At 47.7% G+C, this 25,035-nt stretch overlaps 1 protein-coding gene across 4 annotated transcripts in view; it reads right to left on the bottom strand.

The window, feature by feature from the left end:
- Nucleotides 1-24,523, bottom strand: part of MBOAT1 (membrane bound O-acyltransferase domain containing 1) — a 107,710-nt gene extending 83,187 nt beyond the window's left edge. The window contains exon 1 of one of the 4 annotated variants that reach the window (XM_053904852.1): nt 24,153-24,523. In XM_053904852.1, coding sequence (XP_053760827.1) covers nt 24,153-24,508 — 356 coding nt within the window. In that variant the 5' untranslated portion in view covers nt 24,509-24,523. Of the gene's footprint in view, nt 1-8,814; nt 8,999-24,152 lie in introns of those variants that run through there. The other 3 variants (XM_053904856.1, XM_053904853.1, XM_053904855.1) reach the window with 3 other exon arrangements.
- Nucleotides 24,524-25,035: the final 512 nt, after the last annotated feature.

The following is a 25,035-nucleotide window of genomic DNA, read 5'->3' as shown; positions in this document are numbered from 1 at the left end:
GAAGAGATTCAGCAACCTCCATCTCCAACACAGACGAGAAGAAAGAAAAGAGAGTCACATCACTAAGAGGGAGACTCCTGGATTAATTCATACAAAGCAATAAGCAGAAACAGAATCATTTCCATCGGTCAGGGCAAGAAAGGAAGAAACTTAACAGAACGCTGGTTTTCTTCCTACATTTAAAAGTGAAATGGGAACACCATATGGAACATAAGAGGCCACCCTGAGAACCTGAAGAACACCCAGAGAAAAAGGACTCGGGGGGTATTCAGACACGCCTTGGAGTTGAGTTGGAAGGAGACACGGCAGGCTAAGAACAGCAAACACACGCATACCCGCACATACGAAGGCTGGCTCTGCCTGAGAAATAGTAAGTTGCCCGATCACCAGGGAAGACTGGAATTCCCAAGTGCGCAAAACTTCACAAGTCCCTCAAGGAGCCAATGCTCAGACGAGCCTTCACACAGTACTCAAGGCTATTTATGCTCTGGAAAGTCACGCTTCCTCCTCAAGGCAGCCGGCATATCCCCAGCAGCTCCTGAACGGAACATGGAATCTTTAAATTCCTAAGAGTCCCAGACGAGGACTTCGTAGGAAATTCTGACTCCGAAAGATCAAGGGTGGGACCCGGGCATCCCTGGGTTTCCAAAGCCACCCAGATGGTTCTGATGGTGACTGCTGGTTAGGAACGAGTGCCGTAGACCACGGACACTCTGAACCACCGCGGATGCCTTAGGCCCGTTGGATGTGCCTTTCGGACACACTGAGCCCAATCCCAACCTTTTGAAGCTCCCATCCACTTCACTCTTTCCGAACAATAAACACCGATAAATTAGTTTCCACATTTTCACCCAAAATCCAAAGCCAAGGCTATTCAGCAGGAGCACCCCACCTTCTTCCCATCTCCACGCTGAAGCGAGTCAAGTCCATCCCCACCTCCTGGGTGGAGAGCGGACCTTCTCTCGGGGTCCTCAGCTGACCAGGGGTTTGACCTCATCCCTCCTGACATTCAGTCCACTCTGCACCACCACGTCGGTCAGCTTCTTCTCCCCAGGTTTCGACTTCACTGCTGTCTTCAAACAAGGACAACTCCCCTCTGTCTTAAAAAACAAAACCAAACTCCCCTTGATCCTTCCCGCCATTGTTTCTTGTCTCTCTTCTTCAAAGTCCCCAGATTTCTCTCTTGAGTGGTCTACACAGACATCCATTTCCTCCCACCTTGGGCCCCTGTAACACCCTCCCCCGCCCCTCCCCCATCTCCAAGCTACTGGGCTCAATTACCTTTTCCTGGCTCCCCAGTGTGCACGGTGCTCAGCAGGATCACTCGTCAGGGCAAACTGAGTCTCTGTGGTCTCAGGTCACCCCCTCTGCCCTCCCCCAACTTCACACTTTTTCTGGCTTCATCTGCCCCCAGATGCCAGTGATCTCCAAACCTCCAACTTCTCAGCTCTGATGGCTCACAGCTCACTTTCCCTTTGGGACATGTCCATTTTGAAATCCTGCTCTCATCTCAACGTGGCCCAAGCAGAAGTCACATTGTAAATCAACCTCTATTTCCAGTTTCCTCATTCCTGTCAAAAGTAGTCCCATTTGCCTAGATACTCAAAACCCCAAGTGCATAACAGCCCCGTCTTCTTCCTCTTCTGACATCTTCCTCTGCAACCCTATTGGGTTCACAACTGGGTGAGCCACAAAGTAACCGCCACATCACCCATCATCTTGCACAACTACGTCATCCCTTTGGGTCTTGAAGCTCTTTCTTTTTATAGATTTTAAATGCCAAAATACTATGGCTGTTAAACACACACACACAGATGTAAAATTTTAAAGTTTCCTTCACCCTTCCCAATAATCTGGATGATTATTGCGAGGGTCAAGGCCACTGGGATGAGACCACTAGCTACATTTTGGTAACTATCATTCCAGAACTAAAGACAGAGAGAGAAAGAAAGAGCAAATTGATTTTTTTTTTAATTTAAATGGGAGATGGGATCATAATATACATGCTGTTCAGCAACTTGCTTTTACTCAGTGTGATAGATATCTTTCAATCTGCCTTCCTTCTAATATTTGTATAATGGTTCCATTAAATAGCATAATTTAATCTGTTCCTCTACTGCTTAACATTTAGAGATCTTACGATCTTTTTTTTTTTTAATTTTATTTTAAATTTTTTTTTCAACGTTTTTTATTTATTTTTGGGACAGAGAGAGACAAAGCATGAACGGGGGAGGGGCAGAGAGAGAGGGAGACACAGAATCGGAAACAGGCTCCAGGCTCCGAGCCATCAGCCCAGAGCCTGACGCGGGGCTCGAACTCACGAACCGCGAGATCGTGACCTGGCTGAAGTCGGACGCTTAACCGACTGCGCCACCCAGGCGCCCCTAATTTTATTTTAAAAAGAGAGAGAACACAAGTGGGGGAGAGGGTAAGAGCTGGAGAAAGGAAGAGAGAGAGAGAAAGAGAGTCTCGGGCAGGCTCCACACTCAGCACAGAGCCTGACACGGAGCTCTACCCACGACCCTGTGATCATGACCTTGAGCCAAAATCAAGGTTCAGATGCTCAACCAACTGAGCCCCAGACATCCTGGGCTCTCATGATCTTTAAGTGCCTACTGAGAAACTTTGCTCCTCAAACCACTGACTTATTTGGCAATTAATACTAAAACAAGAATCACATGGAGTGGCAGCTGGACACGAAACAGAACTCAGGACATGCGTGTAGGGACGTCAGGAAAGGAAGGGTGTAGTTCCTGAAGACAGGCACCATCATCATACAGCCTCTGCTTGAATCCTGCCGGGGATGGGGACTCGTGAACTCCACTGGTCATCAATTCTTTTATCTATGCAACGCACAGCAATAAGGAATTTTATGACGAATTGAAACCTACCTCCCTAAAGCTTCTGTCCAATGAGTTTAACTCTGCTAAGGACACAGAATAACTATATTCTTCAAATATCTGAAAACTGCTATCCTATCATTCCTGAGGCTTTTAACTTAAACACCCCTTCTTCCTCAACAATCCTCATATGAATTAGCTTCCTGCTCACCTTCCGTCAGCCATGCCTCAGTTTTCCAGTGTCCTTCTTAAAAGCTAACAGCTTTGGGGAGCTGTGACTACACCACACAGCGTGATCTGCTGTGACACCTGCTCTTGCACAGGAGAGCAAGACATGTCTCCTGGGTCACTGTACCCCACTGCACAAGCCAAATGGGGCAGCTGCAAAATTTCTTTGTATTCTATCTAGTTCATTCCCAGATTTACCAAATATTCCCCTAATGATTCCTGTTTTGAGGCTGTGCTCCATACCCTTAGACATAAAATACAAGAGTGGATAAGAGTCCAGGGTTGGAACCCTAAATTCCTGGGTCAAAATCCATGGGATCTTACACAAGTCACATACCCTTCCATTTTTTTCCGGGAAAATATTATTTACCACATAGGGTTGTGGTGTGGCTTACACGAGATCATCCGTGCCGAGTGTTTAGCACAGCATATAGGAAGCACTCACTGTAAAAAGTTTTATTTATAGCTAGATAAGCATGACGACCAGAAGCTGAAAGGAGAAATAATGCCATAAGGTGGAATAAGTATACCTATGGCCCATACTCCCTCGGGAATCAAGCTGCATTTTCCTTTCTATCCGAAGAGAACTTGTATCTTTTATATACCCAACTGTCTGATAAATAAGCAAAAAAAACTGTGTCTCACCATCTGCTTTAGAAGACAGCTGATTTTCTTAATATTCCCACATGCAGAGCCATGCTGGTGGCTGTGAACACACCCCAACTAACAACCCCAGCATTTTCAGATGATAAGTAATGTTTACCTGATAAGAAGTTCTTTCACACTTCCTAGGTACACGAAACCTACTCACATATCAGCTTAGATCTCACGGTCAAAAAAAAAAAAAAAAAAGCTTTCCTTCCACCCGTCACCGTATCTTTACTCACTCCTCCCTCTGCCCCATCTTTTCTGCCTTGAAGTACCCTAAATTCCTTCCTCCCCAGCACCTGCAACGGCAGGTCTTTTCTTCCATTCACCGGATATTAGCCGAACACCACCCACACCCATCTCGCTGAAGTTCTGTGCTGTGACACTGGCATCCCTATTAGATTCAGAAGTGTGATGGAGCTGGCGATGGGGAAATGACAGCAAATGACACCGACCTGTTTCCTGACCGGTCTGCACACCCGTTCCCAGGTGATAGGTAGGTGAGGTGTTGATATTCACAACAACCCCTCACTGTAGATATTATTGGCTTGTTTTACAAACCAGGAATCAGGCTCAGAACGTCTAAATAGCTTGTCCAATACGTGTCTAATAAATACTGGCTCTCAGCTTAGAACACAGCTCCCCCATATGCTATTCCACCTTTCTTCCTACTCCCCTAGAGCCAGGTGAGTTCACAGGACAGATCTCAGAGGGAACCCCAAACATCAATTGCACAGTGTGTGTCTGAACTCTAGTCTCCTTTTATACAGCTAGTATTCCATCGTTCCTTGTAAGATTTTTGCATGGATTCTTGTGGCTTCATCAATATGTGCTGTTTGCATGGAGAAGTGAGTAGCAGAAGAGCATTTCCAAGGAGGAACTATCTCAGTGAGCAATGGTGAGTGCATGGAGAGCTTGGTTTGGGGTGGTTCTGTTGTCTGATGTTACAAGAGAAATATTTACCTTATGAAACAACCATTCATTCGCTAAAGTCACCTGATTTGGAGCCTGAGGAGTCAGGATGAACCAAAAATCCCTCCCACCTTTACTGAAAGTAACTTAGACACATGCAAAGATTTTCATAAATCGAACCTTACAGTAAAAAGTAATTCTAAAGCACGAACATGGACCAGCAGAACTGCACGTTTTCTTTCCATGTTTCTGACTAGGAAATTTTCTAAAAACATACTGGTCCCAACTTCCATTTCTGACAATATGAGGAGTTCAACGTTCACAGTGACAGCACAACTAACAATCCTACTTTAAATGCAAAAAGCATCTGGGTGGGGGGATGGGTAAAAAAAGGTGAAGGGGATTAAGGGTACACTTGTGATGAGCACTGAGAAATGTACAGAACTGGTGAATCACTATACTGCACACCTGAAACGAATACAACACTGTATATTAGTAAGTAAAAAAAATGAAAAGCTGGGGTACCCGGGTGGCTCAGTTGGTTAAGCCCCCAACTCTTGATTTCAGCTCAGGTCATGATCTCATAGTTCATGGGATGGAGTCCCGAATAGGGCTCTGTGCTGACAGCAGATTCTCTCTCTCCTTCTCTCTCTGCCCCTCCCCCACACTTTCTCTCTCTCTCTCTCTCAATCTCTCTCTCTCTCTCTCTCCTTCTCTCCCTCCCTCCCTCTCTGTTTCTTCCTAACTCTCAAAATAAATAAAAACTAAAAAAACCTGATGCTTTTTTTATGTTTATTTATTTATTTTTGATAGAGAGCGCGAGCAAGCAGGGGAGGGGCACAGAGAGCGGGGGACAGAGGATCTGAAGCGGGCTCTACGCTGACAGCTTCAAGGCTGATAGTAGTGAGCCCAACGCGGGGCTTGAACTCACAAATCACGAAATCGTGACCTGAGCTGAAGCTGGATGCCCGACTGACTGAGCTACCCAGGCACCCCGAAAAAAAGCATCAATTTTTAAATAGACCTTATTTTTTTAGAACAGTTTTAGATTTACACAAAATTACAAAGACATTGCAGAGAATTTCCACACACCCTGCAGTTTCCCCTTACATCTTACATCGTATGGCAATTCGCCACAGTTAACGAACCAATGTTGATACACTAGTATTAACTAAAATACATACTTCATTCAGATTCCTTTAGTTTTTACGTAATGCTCGTTTTCTGTCCCAGGATCCCATCCAGGAAACCACACGACATTTCATTGTCACGTCTCCTTAGGCTCCTCTTGGTTATGACAGTTTCTCAAACTTTCCTTGTTTTTGATGACCTTGACACTTTGAGGAGTACTAGTCTGGTATTTTGTGAACTCCCTCAACTCATGTTTGTCTGAGGTTTTTCTCATAATTAGAAGAGGGTTATGGGTTTTGGAAAGGACGATCGCAGAAATAAAGTGTCACTTTCCCCACACCGTATTAAGGGGAACATACTACCAGTATAATTATCACTGTGGCTACTGACCTTTGTCACATGGCTGAGGTCATGTTTGTTAGGTTCCTGCACTGTGCCCCACCTTCCCTTTCTACACCATCCTTTTGGAAGGAAGTCACAACGCACAGCCCACACTTGCAGAGTGGAGAGTTACACCACCAGTATCATTTGGAATTCTTCCGCAAGGAAGAATTCTTCTGCAAGGAGATTTGTCTATTTTGCCCCATGTATTCACTTATTCAATTATTTTATACCAGTAGGAACTCAGTGATGTTCATTCTATACTTTGGCTTATCATCGGTAGATGATAGACCTATAATTTCTACTTCTTGATACTCCTACAATTTAAGCCTTCTTTACTTTGTTGCTCAAATCTTTCTACCTCTAGTCATTCGGACCTTCTCACCATGAGCTTTTGTTCTGGTTTTGGAGAAGAGTATCAGAAACCGACATGTGGGGACAGGCGTCCTCACCGCTAACGGAGTGTCACTGCCTGCAGACCCTTTCAGCTGAAAGCGCAAGGAACTATGTGTACACACTAACTCTGGAACATACACACATCTATAAATACTCCTACGTGCTGCCATCTATATTTGTTAAGCTAAACATGAGCTCATATTGCCACGCTTGATCATTTTCATGCACAGCTGAACTGGTGGGAAAATTCCTCAGAAGCCAGAAATGCAAGAAAGCAGAAATCAGACGTGTAGGATATCTGGCATGTGCTCCAGACAGTCCAGAGCCTGGGCACCAGAGACCAGGCAGGCAGGCTGAGAACGGACAGACGGGAGCAAGAACTGGAGACTCGGCAAAAAGTGAAGACGCGTCTTGAAGTCAGGACTGCTCCGTAAGTCCTGAAAGGCAACGGCTAACTAGGGAAAACCGCCCTCCCCACAGCCAAGGCAGTGGGGTGTGTGTTCATAGGGGCGCGACTCTCGGTGGAGAGCCGAAACGTGCAAAGACTCCCTGAGAATGAGAGTTTGGAGGCCTAAATTTACATGCCCTGTATGGCCCAAAAAAAAAAAAAAAAAAGTCCAAAGCAGAAAGTACGATTTAAGTGAGCCTGGATTGGGAATACTCCCAGGTGTCCCGGCAGAAGGGGAACCCAAATGTTTTTTAAAAGGGCTGCGCTTTAAAGCCAGGTCTCAAAACATCCCCACAGTTGAAGTACAACAGAGCAACGACGCATGAGCACCCAATCAAAAATCACCAAAGACCCTTGAAAAGTGAAGAAGCCAATCACAAAGACACATATTATATGACTGCACTTACAGGAAACAGCCAGGATAGGTCAATCTATAGAGAGAGAATGTAGGTTAGGGGTTGCCAGGGACTGGGAGGGGCAGACACGGAGAGGCAGGATTTAGGAAGAAACAGGAACTGCTAATGACATGGGCCTTTCTCTGGGGTGGGGGACAGAAATGTTCCAAAATTAGCTTGTGACAATGGTTACACAACTCTGTGACTATACTAAAAAACATTTTGAACCGTATACTTTATTTTTTTTTTCAACTTTTTTTTTTTTATTTTTTTTATTTATCTTTGGGACAGAGAGAGACAGAGCATGAACGGGGGAGGGGCAGAGAGAGAGGGAGACACAGAATCGGAAACAGGCTCCAGGCTCCGAGCCATCAGCCCAGAGCCTGACGCGGGGCTCGAACTCATGGACCGCGAGATCGTGACCTGAGCTGAAGTCGGACGCTTAACCGACTGCGCCACCCAGGCGCCCCTTGAACCGTATACTTTAAATGAGTGAACTGTAAGGTACAGGACCCTGGAATAAAAAGAGCGCACGAATGGAAAATTTGGTGAAATTCAAAAACTCTGGAATTTATTTAATAGTTATATATTCGCGTTGGCTTTTTGTCATTTTGACAGATGTACCACGTACGATGTTGACGCTGGGGAAAACTGGGTGAGGCATACATAAAAACTCCCTGTGCTGGGGCGCCTGGGTGGCGCAGTCGGTTAAGCGTCCGACTTCAGCCAGGTCATGATCTCGCGGTCCGTGAGTTCGAGCCCCGCGTCAGGCTCTGGGCTGATGGCTCGGAGCCTGGAGCCTGTTTCCGATTCTGTGTCTCCCTCTCTCTCTGCCCCTCCCCCGTTCATGCTCTGTCTCTCTCTGTCCCAAAAATAAATAAAAAACGTTGAAAAAAAAAAAAATTAAAAAAAAAAACTCCCTGTGCTATCGTTACAACTTCTCTATAAATCTAAAATTATTCCAAAACGGTAAGTTTTTTTTTTTTAATTACCAAAGAATGTGACCCATCTATTACGAAGCAAAGGGCCATCTTTAAAAGATGTGCAAGTCTTTTCTTTTTTTTTTTTTTTTTTAACTTTTTTTATTTTTGAGACAGAGAGAGACAGAGCATGAACGGGGGAGGGGCAGAGAGAGAGGGAGACACAGTATCGGAAGCAGGCATCCAGGCTCTGAGCCATCAGCCCAGAGCCCAACGCGGGGCTCGAACTCACAGACCACGAGATCGTGACCTGGGCCGAAGTCGGCCGCTTAACCAACTGAGCCACCCAGGCGCCCCTGTGCAAGTCTTTTCTTAAAATACTGCTAAGACCTTGGTACCTTTCACTTGAGTTTATGAGGGCTGATTACAAAATAATACAACAAAGGCCACCACATTCAAGGCCTTTGTGGGGAAACGAGGTGCGTTAGTGGTACACCCCACTTATGGTCACCTACCCTGCATTTTAAGGTCTTCACTGATGGCTCTCCATGATCTGTGGCTTTGGCTATCCTTAGTCACTTTTTCACCTGAGGTTATTTCCTTCTGTGTAGCAAACTTCACGTAATTGTCAAGTTCAATTGTTCTTAGAACCATTTTCGCTGCTCTTTTCTACCTTCTCCAATTCTTCTGGAAACTGCAACAGAGGACCAAAGCTAGACACGCATTAGTCTAATAAAAGTTTCAAGGCTGCCAAGTACACAAGATCTGGCTTTCCAGCTCTCATACAAACTTATAAGTGGTCAGTTTCGAAACAGTTTCATAGCCTACTACCTGCCTTAAAATTCTCTCCGCGGTTTCAGCTCTCAAAGGGGCACACTCATAATTCCTCATTCGTTGGTATGAAGAAATTGAGCCCCAACCTAAGTCCTGAGGAAATGATTTTTACTTTACAGCCACATTCTGCCCTTCCTTTAACCTAAGATAGCAGAACTGGCAATCAGATAAAGATATGTCTAAAGATGCTCTAAATGCTTCAGTAGAAAGATAAACACCACGTAAGTCAACTTCAGTTTGGCAGCTTAGTAAAGCTAACTATAAAACTGAGGTAAATGTTAGCTCAATGAGGCTGAGATTACAAAAATAAATGTGAAATAGTCTACCACTATACTCTTTTGTAAACTCCACCATTACATGAAAAACAAAAAATTAAAAATCATTTTCTCCTTTCCTCCACATAAACTGACTCTCGGAACATAATTTCATAGAAATGCTGGTTTTCTCCCCTTCCGTTAAATAATCTGCAGGCAAATGAACATGTATTGTTTGGAGAAGAATGGAGAAGGGAAGAAAAACAGCTCAACAAGCCCTAGCAGACAAGAAATAGCCACGCTGCTTTACATGATCTTTTTTCTAGAGTAAAGCACCCCAATTCCTAAATTCTGATTTTACACTAAAAAAGGGGTGCAGTGGTCAGGGTCAGGCCACCCCGAGATGGGGCCACTTTGGCATAAAGATTGTTTTGACTTAAAAGCAATCCAAACTGCAGATGCAGAAAAATCTCCTTCCCTCCCCCTCCACTGTGTAAATTTACATTGGAAAAGACAGCTAGTACCAGAAAGAGAGCTATGAACAGAGATTCCTCTTTACTAAAGAAATTTATTTGCATAGCAGGACAACCTTTGTTTTCTAAACATCTCCTCACCTTCCTGCTAATGGTCATCCTCTCCTTTGTACCTCCAGACCTTACCCCTCTCCTTAGCTCAGGAGGTCACAAAATAAGCTTTATGTGGCCTGAGTGTCTTTGGAATTTTCACGTCTGTGCAGATTCCTCATACATATGCTATTAGATTTGATTTTCTCCCGTTAATCTGTCTCATGTCAATTTCATTCTTAGTCCAGCTAGAAGGACTCTGAAAGTCATAGAAAATTTCCTCCACCTCAACAGATGAAAGAAGAGAGATGTTTCCAGAACCCCAAAGGCTAACTCAATTCAGCCAACATTCACCAAAAGGCACACATTACATTTGCAGAAAAAAAAAAGTAAAATATACATGTAGAATCCTATTACCTACGGCCACCAAAAAGTGGAAAATAAAGAGTCTTGGTTTGCGGGCTTTACCTTCAAAAAAGTGTTTCTTTACAGGGCACCTGGGTGGCTCACTCAGCTGAGTGTCTGACTTCGGCTCAGGTCACGATCTCACCGTTCATGAGTTCGAGCCCCCTGTCGGGCCCTGTACCGACAGCTCAGAGCCTGGGGCCGGCTTCAGATTCCGTGTCGCTCTCTCTCCCTACCCCTCACCCATTTGCACTCTGTCTGTCTCTCTTTCAAACATAAATAAACATTTAAAAAAATTTTTTTTAATAAAAAATTTTAAAAAACAAAAAACAAGCCTTCCTTGCTATTATTGAAGATTCTGGAAGAACAGAATTTTAGGGCTGAACAGGTTTTCAGCAGATGGGCATACCAAGAGTTCTGACGAGGTACAGCCGACACCGGTTAGAGACAGAGCCATTTTCATCCCTGGGACTTGAGGATTGCAGGGGTCTTTAATATTCTTATACCTCAGTCCAGAGTGGACTTCTCTCCATGTGAGGAGAAACTGGAAACAAACCCCAATTTCTCTCCCCACCATGTGTGCTACTGGAAGGGGACCTTGGTGCTCCCCATTGTTAAGCAGGAGAGAGCAGACCCAAATTGGGAGTCACTTATGCTAAGCCCCAATCGGCAAAGACTTAATACCTAGCCTAGCTGTAGTTTTGATTACCCAGGAATGTAAAAAAATTATTTATTTATTTATTTCAAGAAAGAGAGAAAGCGAGCAAGCAGGGGAGGAGCAGAGAGAGAGGGAGAGGGGGAATCCCAAGCAGGTTCTGCACTATCAGCACAGACCCCAACGCGAGGCTCGAACTCATGGGGCTTGAACTCATGAACCATGACATCATGACCTGAGCTGAAATTCAGTCAGGTACTTAGCCGACTGAGCCACCCAAGTGCCCCGCCCCCCCGCCCCCAGGATATAAGCTTTAACTAATCAGCTCAGAATTACCTGGTCAGCACCAATGCAATAATCCCACCAGAGAGACCGTTCAAGTCCCCTTAGGAAGGGGACCTTGCCTGGAACAATGCATTCTTTGCTAATAATTTCCTTTTTCCGCACCCTTTTTTCATTTAAAAGTCTTCCCCTGGGTAGCCAGTTGCGTGACTCTTGATATCAGCTCAGGTCATAATCTCACCGTTCACGGTGTCAAGCCCCCTGTCAATCCCAAGCAGGTGCACAGCCTGCTTGGGATTCTTTCTCTCCCTCCCTCTCCCTCTCCTCTCTCTCTCTCAAAATAAATACGTAAACATTTAAAATTTTTCTCCTTTTCTACGGCTTGTCGGAGCTCCTTCCAATCGCTTAAATGGGGTGCTGCCCAACTCATGAAAGGCTGCATAAAGCCAATTTGATCTTTAAGTTTACCCAGTTGAATGTGTGCTGTTTAATACCACAGTCCTCGGGAATGAGAACATAGGAGGGGGCGCCAGCGTGGGAAGCCCCGTCCCCGACCTCCTCTCCCACCATGACTGGCACTCCATGCTCTTGCTAAGGGGCAAGGCAGTTCCTGGAAACAGAAACAGAACTCTCAGAAAAGGCGGAAAGCAAGTCAAATGTCACAGGAGCTCTGTATATACAGATACAAATCACTCCTAGGAGGCACTAAGTTTAAAAAAAAAAAAAAAAGGCAAGGAGTGGAAGAACTGTCTACTCTCAGAAAAACAGGCAAAGAGATTCTGCACACACGTATGCACAGCCCATCTCGGAAAGGACGTCACTGGCTGCCAGTGGGGAGGCGATCTGGGCAGCTGCAAAGTAAGGGGCAGGGGGAGTGTGGGAAGGGACCCTTCATTATATCCTCTTTTCTGCCTTGTGCTTTTGATACTAAGCATATAAGCTACCTAGGCAGAAAACGAATTTTTTTTTACTGTACTTTTACAATGTAAAAACCACAGGGGCGCCTAGGTGGCTCAACTGGTTAAGCATCCGACTTAGGCTCAGGTCATGATCTCACAGTTCGTGGGTTCGAGCCCCGCGTCGCGTTCTGTTGCTGACAGCTCAGAGCCTGGAGCCTGCTTCGGATTCTGGGTCTCCCTCTGCCCCTCCCCCGCTCATGCTCTGTCTCTCTCTGTCTCTAAAAATCAACATTTAAAAAGATTTAAAAATGAAGTAACATAAAAGCCACAAAATTAATTTCAAATTAACTTTTAAAATTTAAACAAATAAATAAAACTAAATAAAAACAAAGACAGGGTAAAACATAATGCCAGAAAAAAAAAAAAAAAAGAAGTTTTAACTCTATGACATTCATAATGAAACCACTTCATGAAATTTCACAGAAGGACTTCTGAATTTAGCCAAAGTTCCTCTAGACCTAGTTCCTCTAGGCCTTAGCAACCTTCTGGTGTCTACCTTTGCTGACAAATTAAAGCTACAGAATGATGAATGCGACAAATCAGGGGCTGGGAGGAGATGAACTACAGTCTTTGTGATTTTAATTACTTGTTTGACCTCAGAATTTAGAACCACGGGGACAAAAACTGTTCAAAGGTTACCCCCTCCCTCGATCTTTCTCACGTTAGACGAGGACCTGAGTTCTGTGCTGGTGTTTGGTAAACAAGCCTGCGAATGGACTCTTTGTAATAATAAGATGGTTGGGAAACCCCCAGCACTATCAGCCCAGAAATCTGAATTCAACACTTAAAACCGCTTTCGTGCTGTTATGGGCTTTGAAAACCAATTTGGAGTCCGACTGATTACTAACGCATAAAAGATGAACCGCTGACAACTTGAGGAAGTTGTAACCACAGCCCCACTGTTACAAGGAACTGGATATCTGATTCACCAAGGGCACGTCTTCGGGAGAACCAGAAAGCACATTACAAAGAGGTTAAAGAGTTCATCGCGGGGGAGATGGTCACATTTCTTAAGCCCAAAGGGACAGAGGTCTTTTCATAAAGCACATTTTTCAGCTGTACAAACTACCTGAAGTTAACTTTTCCCACCGAGTATTACACTGATCCTTGGCGAAATTGCTAGAAATAGCCATTAATACGGCCACAGCAAGTTTCTCCTTTATCTTGTTTACTGAAAGGGTTGACTTACTTAAAATAGAAAGCTTCTGGAAGGCACACAACCAAGTTCTGTTATTAAATTACACATACGGAATTCCTTTTACAAGTTGCTACTACAAAACATAATTCCAGATTGTCTCTCCTTAGAATCTTTTTCAGAAACCTTTCTTTATAAATGTAATTCGGAGGCCATGCTGCAAAACACTTGGGTATAGGGCATCTTTTACACACGACACCTGATTGTAGGCTGCTGCGGGAAACGTCCACATTTTGCCCACACAAATCTGAGAAAACAGGCCCAAAACTGATACTAATAATCCCAAGGAATGCATACCTCAACCCCACATAATACAACTGGGAATGGTTTAAACAAGCCAAGGCTAATTTCAAACTATCAGCAACCGGGCCCTTCATTAACTTTCCAATCAGATATCAGGCCTACGAATCTGAAATGCAGGTTCCAAATAACAAACAGACCTAACCAGTTGGTAAAAAGAGCTGGCTCCCAAGTCTCACTGAATTTACTCATTCGTTCTAATGCAAGAACGTAAATAAAATTCCTGTTCAACAAACATTTATGAAGTTCCTGCATTGTACTCAGCACACCGAGATGACGAAGGTTCACCCTCAGTCACTGCCCACGAAGAATGCTGGTCTTTTCTCCAATCGAGTCTCAGTAGCTTTGCTCAAACAGCTTCCTCTTCCTGGAAGATTCTGCAGGGCCCATCTGGCCCCAGCCCAGCACATTCCCCTTCTCGTCCTAAGGCGGCAGCTCGCAGGGCGGCTGCAGAGGCCTGGTGGCCCCCGGGCAGTGGCACGTGCAGGCACTCCCTGAAGCATGCAGCACGTTGTATTACAAGGGTTCACATGCAATACAGTGGTTGAACAAGCGCGTATGGGTTTGTCGCTTGATTAAGGTACACCCTAACCAATCTCCGCAGCCCCATTCCAACCCAGTTATTTGGCCTCCCAGAGTCAGGCAGGGCAGAAAGACCAATTAATATCTAAGACGTAAGGTAAGCCCTGCAATATGGTATGCAAAGTCCCGGGGAGAAACAGAAAAAACGAAGGGACCCGTTTGCCCCTGGAGCGGAGGGAGACAGCAAGGCCAAGGTTACAGAGAGACAGCGGAGACGAAACAGGAAATGAGAACTGGGAAGAGGACGAGGCTCAGAGAGAGAAGGAAGAGTGTAGGCGGAAGCTGGCAGGTGCGAAAGGCACACGGCATTTGAGGCATAGGAAATAAACAGTCCCCTGGGATGACAGCACGGTGCACAGGGAAGCAAGTCGTGGCTGCCATACTTCCTGGAAGCACAACAATCAGACAGTCCTGGGCTGAAGTCCTGCCTCTGCCCCTTTCCAGCCTCTGGGCTGCCGGCAAGGCACTAAAGTCCCGTAGGCCCACTGCTTACATTGAAATTTGCGGCATAAATTTCAATGTTGTCACACCCGTTAAATGAGATAATGTACGCAGAGCAGCTGACTGAAGGCCTGAGAGCACATGCATTCAATATAGAGAGCCGCCGGTGTCATTAAGCCAGAAAGGTAAACCGAGGCCAAGCTGGGAAGAATCCACTCTTGTTCCATGACAGGAAGGTTAAAGCTCCAGAACCCACTGGGCCTCTGCTTAAAATGGCAGGAAGTATGTGGTCACGCCTGCAAATTCTCTGTCCTCTCTTCAATTATTGTCAAGTTAAGCCAGCAGATTGCGACACCAGTCAGCATTTTCCAGACGGGCCAGCCTACCTCCTGGACTCACCCAGAGTCCCCCCAGACGGAGACGGCTCATTCTCCTGCTCTGTGTGCACAGGCTCCCGCAGGGCCACGCCATGGGGCAGTCCCCAACTCCACCAGCCCTGCCCTCTCGACTCTATGGAATTCACAGCCTTGCCCTCAACACATCTTATCGCTTGGTATTCGCACACTGTTTCTGCAAGTTGAGCAATCTCTTCGGAACCACAAAGGAACTTTCCACCACGTTTCTGTGCAGCCCCAGGAAACACTGCACTCCATGTTCAAGGTCGGTCACTGGCCACAGGCTTATCAGGACTCCGGGACCCCAGGGGCCCGCACCCACTGCCCAGAACCCTGCCATTCATTCTGATTCCCATGCCCAGCCACCAAGCTCCCCTTTGTCAACTTGCAGCCATGTGCCTCTCGGACTTCCTCCTCCTCCGTGACTCATCGTCCCATGCAGACCTCCTTCCCTCTGCCGACCTCCTCAAAGCCCTCCCTCTGCTCTACCCAAAACCCCGCACTGCCGTCCCAGCTCTCTCCCTTCCCTCCCAGCCTTGGTGGAGAACTATGTGCCAACAGATGAGCAGAGACAGGAGCGTCACTGCTTTTCCAAATTCCCCTCCCCTTTGCTGCCTCAGCGCACCTCTCTTCCACCATCCTTCTAGAAAATCTGTGCTCCCTCCAGACTCAGCCCAAACTCCTCCTTTTATGAAGTGAGATGGTGCGGGGGCGGGCGGGGGGGGGGGGGTGGGATGGGGAGGAGGGAGGCTCAGTCGGTTAAGTGTCTGACTCCTGATTTCGACTCAGGTCACGATCTCACGTTGGTGGGATTGAGCCCCATGTCAGGCTCTGCACTGGCAGCACAGAGCCTGCTTGGGATCCTCTCTCCTCTGTCTGCCCCTCCCCTGCTCGCACATGCGTGCATGCTCTCTCTCTCTCTCTCAAAATAAACAAACAAAAAAATGAAGGGAGGTCATGCACGCAGAGCAGCTGACTTAGTGCCTGACAGGAGGGTGGGTCTACCCTCTCCGGTCCAGCCATATGCTCTCAGAACCTACCAACCTAGAGAGCTCAGTTACCGCCCAGCCTTTTCCTCTGCCTCCGGCTCACGTCCCAAGTCCACCTGCTTCAAACTTTGGGAGGAAGTCTGCCAGATCCCCCCCCCAGTCCACGGGGGTGGCTGGCTAAACCCAACTGTCACCCCTACCATACAACACCCGGACTGTCATCACTGCCCCGAACAGCTTCACTAGGAATCTTCCACTCACTAGGCCAGCCCCCACCCGCCTCCTTTCCTCTGCACCTACTCCTCAGTCCCTCCAAAACTCTGGATGTGTCCCTTCTCTCTCCCATCACTTCCAAGTACTTGTCGGCATCTTTCAACACCCCTTCTTCTTAACTGCCTAGCAACCCTCTCTGCAAACGCCCAACGGTTTTGCTTTTGCTCCTAGAAGGAGCTGCTCGAAGAGAAAAATCGCATATTGGCACAAACTCATGCCTTGCAAAATTTGTGGTTTTCAGCCCGTCGATTACACTCAGCAGCCCGTTAAATGGACCGTGCACACCCCCTTCTCCACATCCCAGAAAGACAACGCTACGCCTTCTCCCATCCTCAAACGCCCGCCCTCCTCCGTCCCTGCAACCTGCGGCCGTATGACTCCTGCCCTGCTCCACAAAATTAAAATCTTCCCACACCTTATGTCCATCACTGTCTTCCCTTTGATGGTAGCATTGGTGCCCAGCTTCAGCTGGCCGGAGAAATCACCTGGGGAGCCCCTCCACCCCAACATTTGATTCACCAGTTGGGGCCGGATTCCTGAAACACACATGTCAGTAGATTCTGAAGAATGTCCATGCATCAAATTTTATGGAAAACTCGTCTCTAGCAAGGGTCTACAAAATCCAATCCTCGGCCAATCCCAGCCCACTGCCCGTTTCCTGTGTGGCCTGCCGGCAAAAAAAAATGTTTTTTCTCTTTTTTAAGGATTGAAAATAATCAAAAGAAGAAAATTTCCTGACACATGAAAAATTATACAAAACTCCAATTTAAAACTTTTTTTAAAGTTTATTAATTTTTGAGAGACAGGGACAGAGCAGGGGGGAGAGAGAGAGACAGCGAGAGGGAGAATGAATCCAAAGCAGGCTCCAGGCTCTGACTTGTCAGCACGGAGCCCGACATGGGGCTCAGGCTCATGAGCTAGGACATCGTGACCTGAGCCGAAGTTGGACACTTAACCGACTGAGCCACCCAGGTGCCCTCGAAACTCCAGTTTACAAGTATCCGTGAGTGAAGTTTCCTGAGAATGCAGCCACACCCAATTATGGATTCACTATGTATTATGTTATTTATTCTACTCTCATGCAATGGCAGAGCTGAGTAGATGTGATGGGCTGCAGGGCCTGAGGCCGAAGATACTGACCGTGTGGCCCTTTATAGAAAACGTCCGCAGAGCTCCAGTCTGTAGGATGAGGTACAGACACGCCAGAGCCCATCGGCTGCCTCGTGACGTGACCCCTGCTCTCTTCCCCAGCCTGGACCCCGCAGTCCACTCACTGCAGCCCACAACCCACTTCAGCGTGTTCTCAGCTCCCAGAACTGAGCGGTTTCAGTCGTCCACACCTATGCGTGTGTTCTTTCTACCCACTTTGCCTGCTAAACTCCTCCTCATCCTGCAAGACCCAACACATGCTACTCCTCACCTGCCAGAGGCTCTCTGACAACCACGCCTTGTCCCCTCGCAAAGAATAGATCTTTCCCTCCACTCTGCTTGATTAATTGGGATCCCAGGGTGCCGTGCGGAGCAGTGGTTCTCAGACTTCGGGGTGCCTCAGCGCCCCAGGGGGCTCATTAAACCACCCAGGGCTGTGCCTGTCCCCCGAGCAGCAGATGGGGACACTAGGCAGAGAATGGACATTACTTTTTATTTTCTCGTTTATTTTTGAGACAGAGACAGCATGAGTGGGGGAAGGGCAGAGAGAGAGAGAGGCGGACAGAGGGTCCGAAGCAGGCTCTGCACTGACAGCAGCAAGCCTGGGGCTCCAACTCACGAACCGGGAGATCACGACCCGAGCCAAAGTCGGATGCTCAATGGACTGAGCCACCCAGGCGCTCCTGAGAATGTACATTTCTCACCAGTTTCCAGGCTGATACCGTTGGTCCAGGTCACTGCACATGAGCAACACCAGTTGACGTATGTGTCCCTGCCTCACCCAACAAGATTTTTGAGGATGGACCCTATTTTATTGCTGTTTGAATCATCGCAGCCCAACAAACCCCAAGGAATTCTTGGGGAACACGGGAGAAACTCAAAACTTGTTGTCTGCAGTCTAACCAAATTATTTTCCTCCTGTTTGCCAATCATTTTCGACATCAGAAGAAGGGGGCATCAAGGGGATTGCAGATCTGACTTTGCAGGAACTACTGAGGCCAAAAAAGAAAACTAAAGTAGCGCTCTGCAGGGCTGATGTTCTCTGGCCTGCCATATGCCCACACCCATCCTGAGCTGGGATGAACTGGAAAGTCCCAAGGTGAAGAGCAGATTGTTCAAGTCAGAAACCCAAGGGTACAGCCTTGAGGCGGCATCAGTGGGGGGTGTGGAGGGGGTGGGCCAAGCAAAGGACCCTTCTCCCAACAAAGGCTGATCTGCTGTCCACTTGGTTGTAAACCATGTTAAAGGTAAATAGTAACTTCTACAGGAATCCAACATGTCCTATGGCTTTGCCTTCTCTGTTCCACCAGGGCACCATCTACAAACTTCTGTCAGCACCTGCACAAGTCAGTGAGTACACAGTACTTGTATACTTACATGGGTCCTTTGTCTCCTCTACTGGTGTGCAAGCCCTTCCAGGACAGGGGCCTTGATGCTTTTTAGCCTTGTATTTGTACCACCTGGCCAGGTACCAGGCACTAACAGCATTAAATAAATATTTAATTGATTTAATAATGACTATGGAATGTGAGCTGAGCTTTTAACCAAGGGCAAGATCTAGATAAGAAGAGACTTGCAGGTTGGGCTTTCCAAGATTGGACAAGGGAAACAACCGGTGACTAAAAGCTCCAGGCAAGTAAAGAAACCTCGCGGTCAGAGGCCTCGGTGGAATAATCGAAACTCACTACTGGACTCACCATTCATCAAGAATGCCAGGTCTTTAGAGCTGGTCTTCATTCACCCAGCCTTTTAAACTATAACACAAGCTTATGTTAATTGTCCTAAACCTTTGCCGCTTTAATCTCAAAATCATTTCCTGGATTCTTATGTCCGGGTCTATTTTTCCCTTGACGCTTTTTCTGATTAGGTTGGGGTTTGGAAGGGGAATGAAACCCAGGCAAGGACTTCTAATTCAACAAAGAATTGCTACTTTATGCAAAAGTATACAAAGTCTGGTAGGACAACCGATAAAAACAGCCTTGGCCCCCAGAGCTCCCCACCACCAGAATGGAAATTCCTCATAGTCAGGAAACCCATTTCTTGCTCAGCTTTCAAAACTCCTTTCAAAACAGGCGTTTTAACAATTAACCACATTGATACCCAATGCATCACGCAATTAACAACATTGATATCCATCCATCATGGTGGTTAAATCAGTCTTACAAACTGTGACAGTTATGTTTAGTTTAGGGGCACCTGCGTGTCTCAGTTGGTTAAGCATCTGACTCTTGATTTTGGCTCAGGTCATGATCTCTGGTTCTTGAGTTCAAGCCCCACATCAAGGGGAGGGGGGAGGTTACAGTGACAGCATTGAGCCTGCTTGGAATCTTCTCTCTCTCTCTTTCTCTCTCGCAAAAATAAATAAATAAGCATTAAGAAAGAAAGAAAGAAAGAAAGAAAGAAAGAAAGAAAGAAAGAAAGAAAGAGAGAGAGAGAGAGAGAGGCGCCTGAATGGTTCAGTTGGTTAAGTGTCCGACTTCGGCTCAGGTCATGATCTTGCAGTTTGTGAGTTCGAGCCCCACATCGGGCTCTGTGCTGACAGCTCAGAGCCTGGAACCTGCTTCGGATTCTTTGTCTCCCTCTCTCTCTGCCGCTCCCCTGCTTACGTTCTGTCTCTCTCTCTCTCTCTCTCTCTCTCAAAAATAAATAAACATTAAATATTTAAAAACAAAAGAAAAGGAGAAAGAAAGAAAGAAAGAAAGAAAGAAAGAAAGAAAGAAAGAAAGGAAGGAAGGAAGGAAGGAAGGAAGGAAGGAAGGAAAGCCATCCTTAGTTTAAAGGCAGATCAGGTCACATTCCACAACCAAAACCAAGTGAAAAGGAAACAAGCAGATGACTTAAAAAATAAGACAAATACTCATCCTTTGTTCCCTGATTCACTCTAAATGAGAAAGAAAAGTTCTTACCTAATTTATCCCGGGCAAGTGAAGCTTTATATCTAAATAACCCTACTAGTTGTCGGCACTCCATACTTGCTATACACAGCGACCCACTGTTTTAGAAATCCAATTTTCACACACTCACCTGTGACACACCTGTGGAGGGTCCTACATCATCATCCATTTCCTACCCTCTGCATCTGAATTCTTCTGTACTCTACTTGTTTCTAATCAAGTAAGATGATTTTACATTTAACATCTCTAGGAAGATGTCAGACTAGTAAAGTCCCTGGAAATTAAAATAATAGACGTTTCCTCACGATCGATCGCCCGCAAGCTTCCCTGGGGAGTTAACAGAACAGATAAATGAAAGAATCAAATGAAAAATGAGTTCTTCACTCGCACAGTAGAATGCTCAACAGATATTTTAGGTTTTTTGCAAGTAATAAAATACTTGACACAGGGACACCCAGAAGCCAAAGACATTCTCAGATGTACGTTCAATGCAGAAATTACAAATACAAGCATGAAATGCTATGAAATGCGAACATGGGGAGGGGGGAAGAGTCAACGTCTTCAGGTGGCCTATAAGGAGCTATTTAAGTAACACAAGGGACATGTTTTGTCACCTCTAGCATATTGCAGGCCAATAAAAAGCCACTCTTCGGTGGGACAGAAGCAAACATTTATTGAGGACTATTCTCTTATTCCTGGATTGTCCTCCACCTCTGGCTCTACCTCTCTCTTCCAAGTTCTGGGCCCAGAGTGGAGCCCCTGAAGACCGCATCACCCAGGCACCCCAGGCCGTCACCCTTAGATGTGATCTGACTACTGCGGAGATGGGCAAGAGACGGAAGGACTGTGGGTGGAGGGAAGGAAGGCTGAGGCTCTCTCTCTCTCTGCTTCCGCCTGCAGGGGTGGATACAGCTCTCACTGGGCAACAGTAACAACACATCCTCCCCTTCCCCTTCCGCATCCAGGTCTTAGTACCTGAACCTCCTCCAGTGGGTCCCTTAATGCTGCCCACATCCCTCCATGTAGTTCATTAAAGTGTCTCCACTGCAACCCACTGAGTTGAGTTTCCTGCCAGGACCCTGTGTGAATGAAGGACCTTCCTGATGTAGAGCATTTTTTATCTGCATAAACTTTCTCCACTCTAAAATGCAGATTTTTTTTTTTTTAAAGAGAGAGAGAGAGCACAAGCAGGAGAGAAGGGCAGAGAGAGAGAGAAAGAAAGAGAGAGAATCCTAAACAGGCTCCATTCTCAGCAGAGAGCCCAACACGTGGGGCTCAATCCCACGGGCCTGACATCATGACCTGAGCTGATCTCAAGAGTCACACAGTCAACTGACTGAGCCCCCCCGGGTGCCCCCAGAATGCAGAACATATTGCCATTTCCCCTTTTACCCATGGGGGCATTTGGAGCTCTAGGAGGCTGAATGCCAGCCAGCGGTCACAGAAGCACTCACAAAAGAAGTCTGCTGGCAGAGTAGGTCAAGTCTGACATCTAAGACCTTAAAAAGGCCTTGAAAGGGTGAGGAAGAGGGGTGCCCGGGTGGCTCAGTCGGTTAAGGCCCGGACTTCAGCTCAGGTCATGATCTCACAGTCCGTGAGTTCGAGCCCCGCGTCAGGCTCAGTGCTGACAGCTCAGGGCCTGGAGCCTGCTTCGGGTTCTGCGTGTGTGTCTCACTCTCTGCCCCTCCCCCACTCCCTCTCTCTCGTGCGCTCTCTCTTAAAAATAAATAAAAAATAAACATTAGAAAGTGTGAGGGAGAAAAACACACGAAGCTTCCAAATTCTCAAGCCACAACTTAGCCTCAAACCACATTATTTATGGTTTGCGACTTTCATCAGGCCTTAAATAAGTGAGCTGGGGCATTGCCCTATATGTACTTCTTCCAGCAAGAATCACTCAGATGTGACCCTGCTGGAAGGTGGTGGGGTCATCCAAAGATCAAAGACATCATGGGGCAGTGGGGGGGGGGGGGGGGTGGGAAGGAGGGGAGGGGTCCTTCCTTGCCCATGGCCCCTTTCTTTTTCAGTTTATCCCAGAAATCCCCTTCTCCCAGCCTTAAACATCCTTAAGCCTCTTTTATTCTTGTTTATAAATTAAAAACAGGGTTCCTCTGACAAACCCAGGAGACTGGGGATGGGGGTAGATGAGTTAAAAAGCACCTGATAATATTGTACCAGCACCTCTCAGTCGTAACTTGTCAGGGTTCCTTAACTATCCCTTTCCATACGAAAATGCTCCCCAGATTCCTCTCTCTAGCAATGCCAAATAACTTAAAACAGAAAATGCAACTAAAATAAATTCTGATGGGGGTTGGGGCTGGGGCTGAAGGGTAAGTACAAAACACATTCCGCTTAAGGAAAGTCAGCTATGAGTTATATAGCAGTTTCAGGGCAAAAGAATCTGTTAGTATCTCTGCCTTTGCCTAAGTCCCTGGGACTCTCCCATCTTCATTACAAATCGAAGACTGATTTACAAAAGCACAAGTTAGCATCTAATACCTCCCCCCATTTGTTAACTTTCTGGATTTTGCAACTGATGCGAAGGCAAATGGCCACAGGAGGTGGAGCTCTGAGTCAGATCTTTGGAGGCAGCCAGGTAGAAGGGTGGCTCAGTAAACAGTATGTGAATAAGGCAAATGTCCAGGTCTCACTTCCTCATTGCAGAAGGAATGTGAGTGGAGAGGGCAGCAGGTATACTCCCGTTTGAAGAAGAAAAAAAAAAAAAGAAGAAGGGGAAAAAAAAAAAAGATCAGTAGTGAAAAGCAGAGGAAGACACCTGGGGCAAACCTGGGTATGAAACTAAACCGAGGTGAATGGGCGGTCCCCCAACACACTTCATTCCACTTAAATCAACATATATTTACTGACTCTCCACGAAAGACATGGCAGATCTAGCCTACAGCACCTGCAGACACAAGAAAATGAGTAAGGCAGCCTCAACCCTCAGGCAGATTTCCTACCAGGAATTATACTGTTTTTTATAGCCATTTTCAGTTTTAACGGTAGCAGACAGTTCCTGGACAGTCCAAGTAACTTCTCTGAGCCTCTCTTCTCCCACTATCCTAACTCACTCGGGAGCCTAGAACCTCAAGAATGAACCCACTGGATAAACTGGAGCCCCTTGGGAAACCATGGCAATCTTGTGTAACTCCTCCCTTTCCGATGGACATCACACCTGGCACAAAATAACTGTCCCTCTGATCAGGCAAGTCTCACCACCCAAGTCTAAAACCCAGGTGTCTGTTCAAGCAACGGGCCGCAGAAACAGACCAAGCCGGCTTATCTTTTAAGGACAGAAATCTAAATTAAAAATAATCAAGACTCGACTACACGGATGGAAAACAAAACAAAACAAAACAAAACAAACACCTGATTCATTTGTCAGAATACCTTAGAACTTCGTGACAGGAAACGAGGCAACCCAAAACCTCAAGAAGAAAAAATATATGTATCATTTGAACCCGTCTTTCAGGGTATACCGATTTTTTTCACACTTCGAGGACACAAACGTTGTCAGTAAAAAAGCCCACCTGTCGAGTCTGTGGCTGTGAAATCTGCTATAGGGGCTGGGGGGGTGGGGGGGGGAGGACCGTCGGTGGCTAACGCGTGCCCGCAGCCCGCACCCCCCGCGGTGGCCCGGGAGGAGGGTCCCTCGCTGCGCCCACGCCCCGGCCGCCCGTTACCTGGTCCAGCGGGATGCCCAGGAGCTCGCTGAGCGGGTGCAGGCAGGTGGAGCCCGTGGTGCGGTACGAGAGGCTGGACGGCGGCTCCGCTGCCATCCTGCATCTTCGGGAGGCGGCTGCCCCGGCCCCAGCCCGCGCCACCCCGCTCCCCGTCCCGCAGCCCGAGCGCTCGCGGGCCGCTGCCCCAGGCGCGCGCGCGCGCACGGCCGCCTCGCCCGCGGGGACCGAGCCACCAGGCCGGGGGCCGCGCGAACTCCCGGGGCGCAACCTCGGCGTTGGCGCGGCGGCCCCGGGGCGCGGTGGGAGGGCCGCGCCGGGCGCGCTCCGCTTCCCGCTGCCCTCCTCTCGGCGCTCATTGGCCCGGCCGCCCGGGACGGCCCCGGGAGGAGGGAGGGACGGAGGGAAAGTGGGGAAGCGGAGCCCGGCCCCGAGCGCCGCCCGGCCCGCCCACCGGGCCAGAGCCCGGGCCGACCCGGGCGCGGGAGAGCGACGCCGGCGGGCGCCGCCGCCCTGCCCTGCGGCCGCTGGCGGGCAGCCCCGGGGGCGGGAGGCGCCCGTCCGCTTCCTTCTCCCGAGCTCGCCGGCCTGCCTCCCCGCGCCCCGCAGAGGTCTCCATCCCGGCCACCCGGGCGGGCGCCTCTCCCCGGGGAGCACCCCGCGCCCCACCCTGTTTTGGTCTCGCTGCAGTCTCGGCTTCCTCCCCGCCCCCCTCCCAGTCCGCGCGCTGGCTAACATTTCCTGCGCTTTCCTTTGGAGCCTTCTCGCTCGCAGTCCTCGCTGCAAAGGGTTAATCTGCTAGGGGCTGGAGGCCCAAGGAGACACCACCCGCCCCCCCCCCCCCACCGGGCTGCAAACCAGCGCCCCGGAACCCAGGCTCCCTCTC

The sequence above is a fragment of the Panthera pardus genome, unplaced genomic scaffold, assembly GCF_024362965.1.
Source record: "Panthera pardus isolate Hobbes unplaced genomic scaffold, ASM2436296v1 HiC_scaffold_17, whole genome shotgun sequence".
Lineage (NCBI taxonomy): Eukaryota > Metazoa > Chordata > Mammalia > Carnivora > Felidae > Panthera > Panthera pardus.
This window is presented reverse-complemented; position numbering and strand designations above follow the sequence as displayed.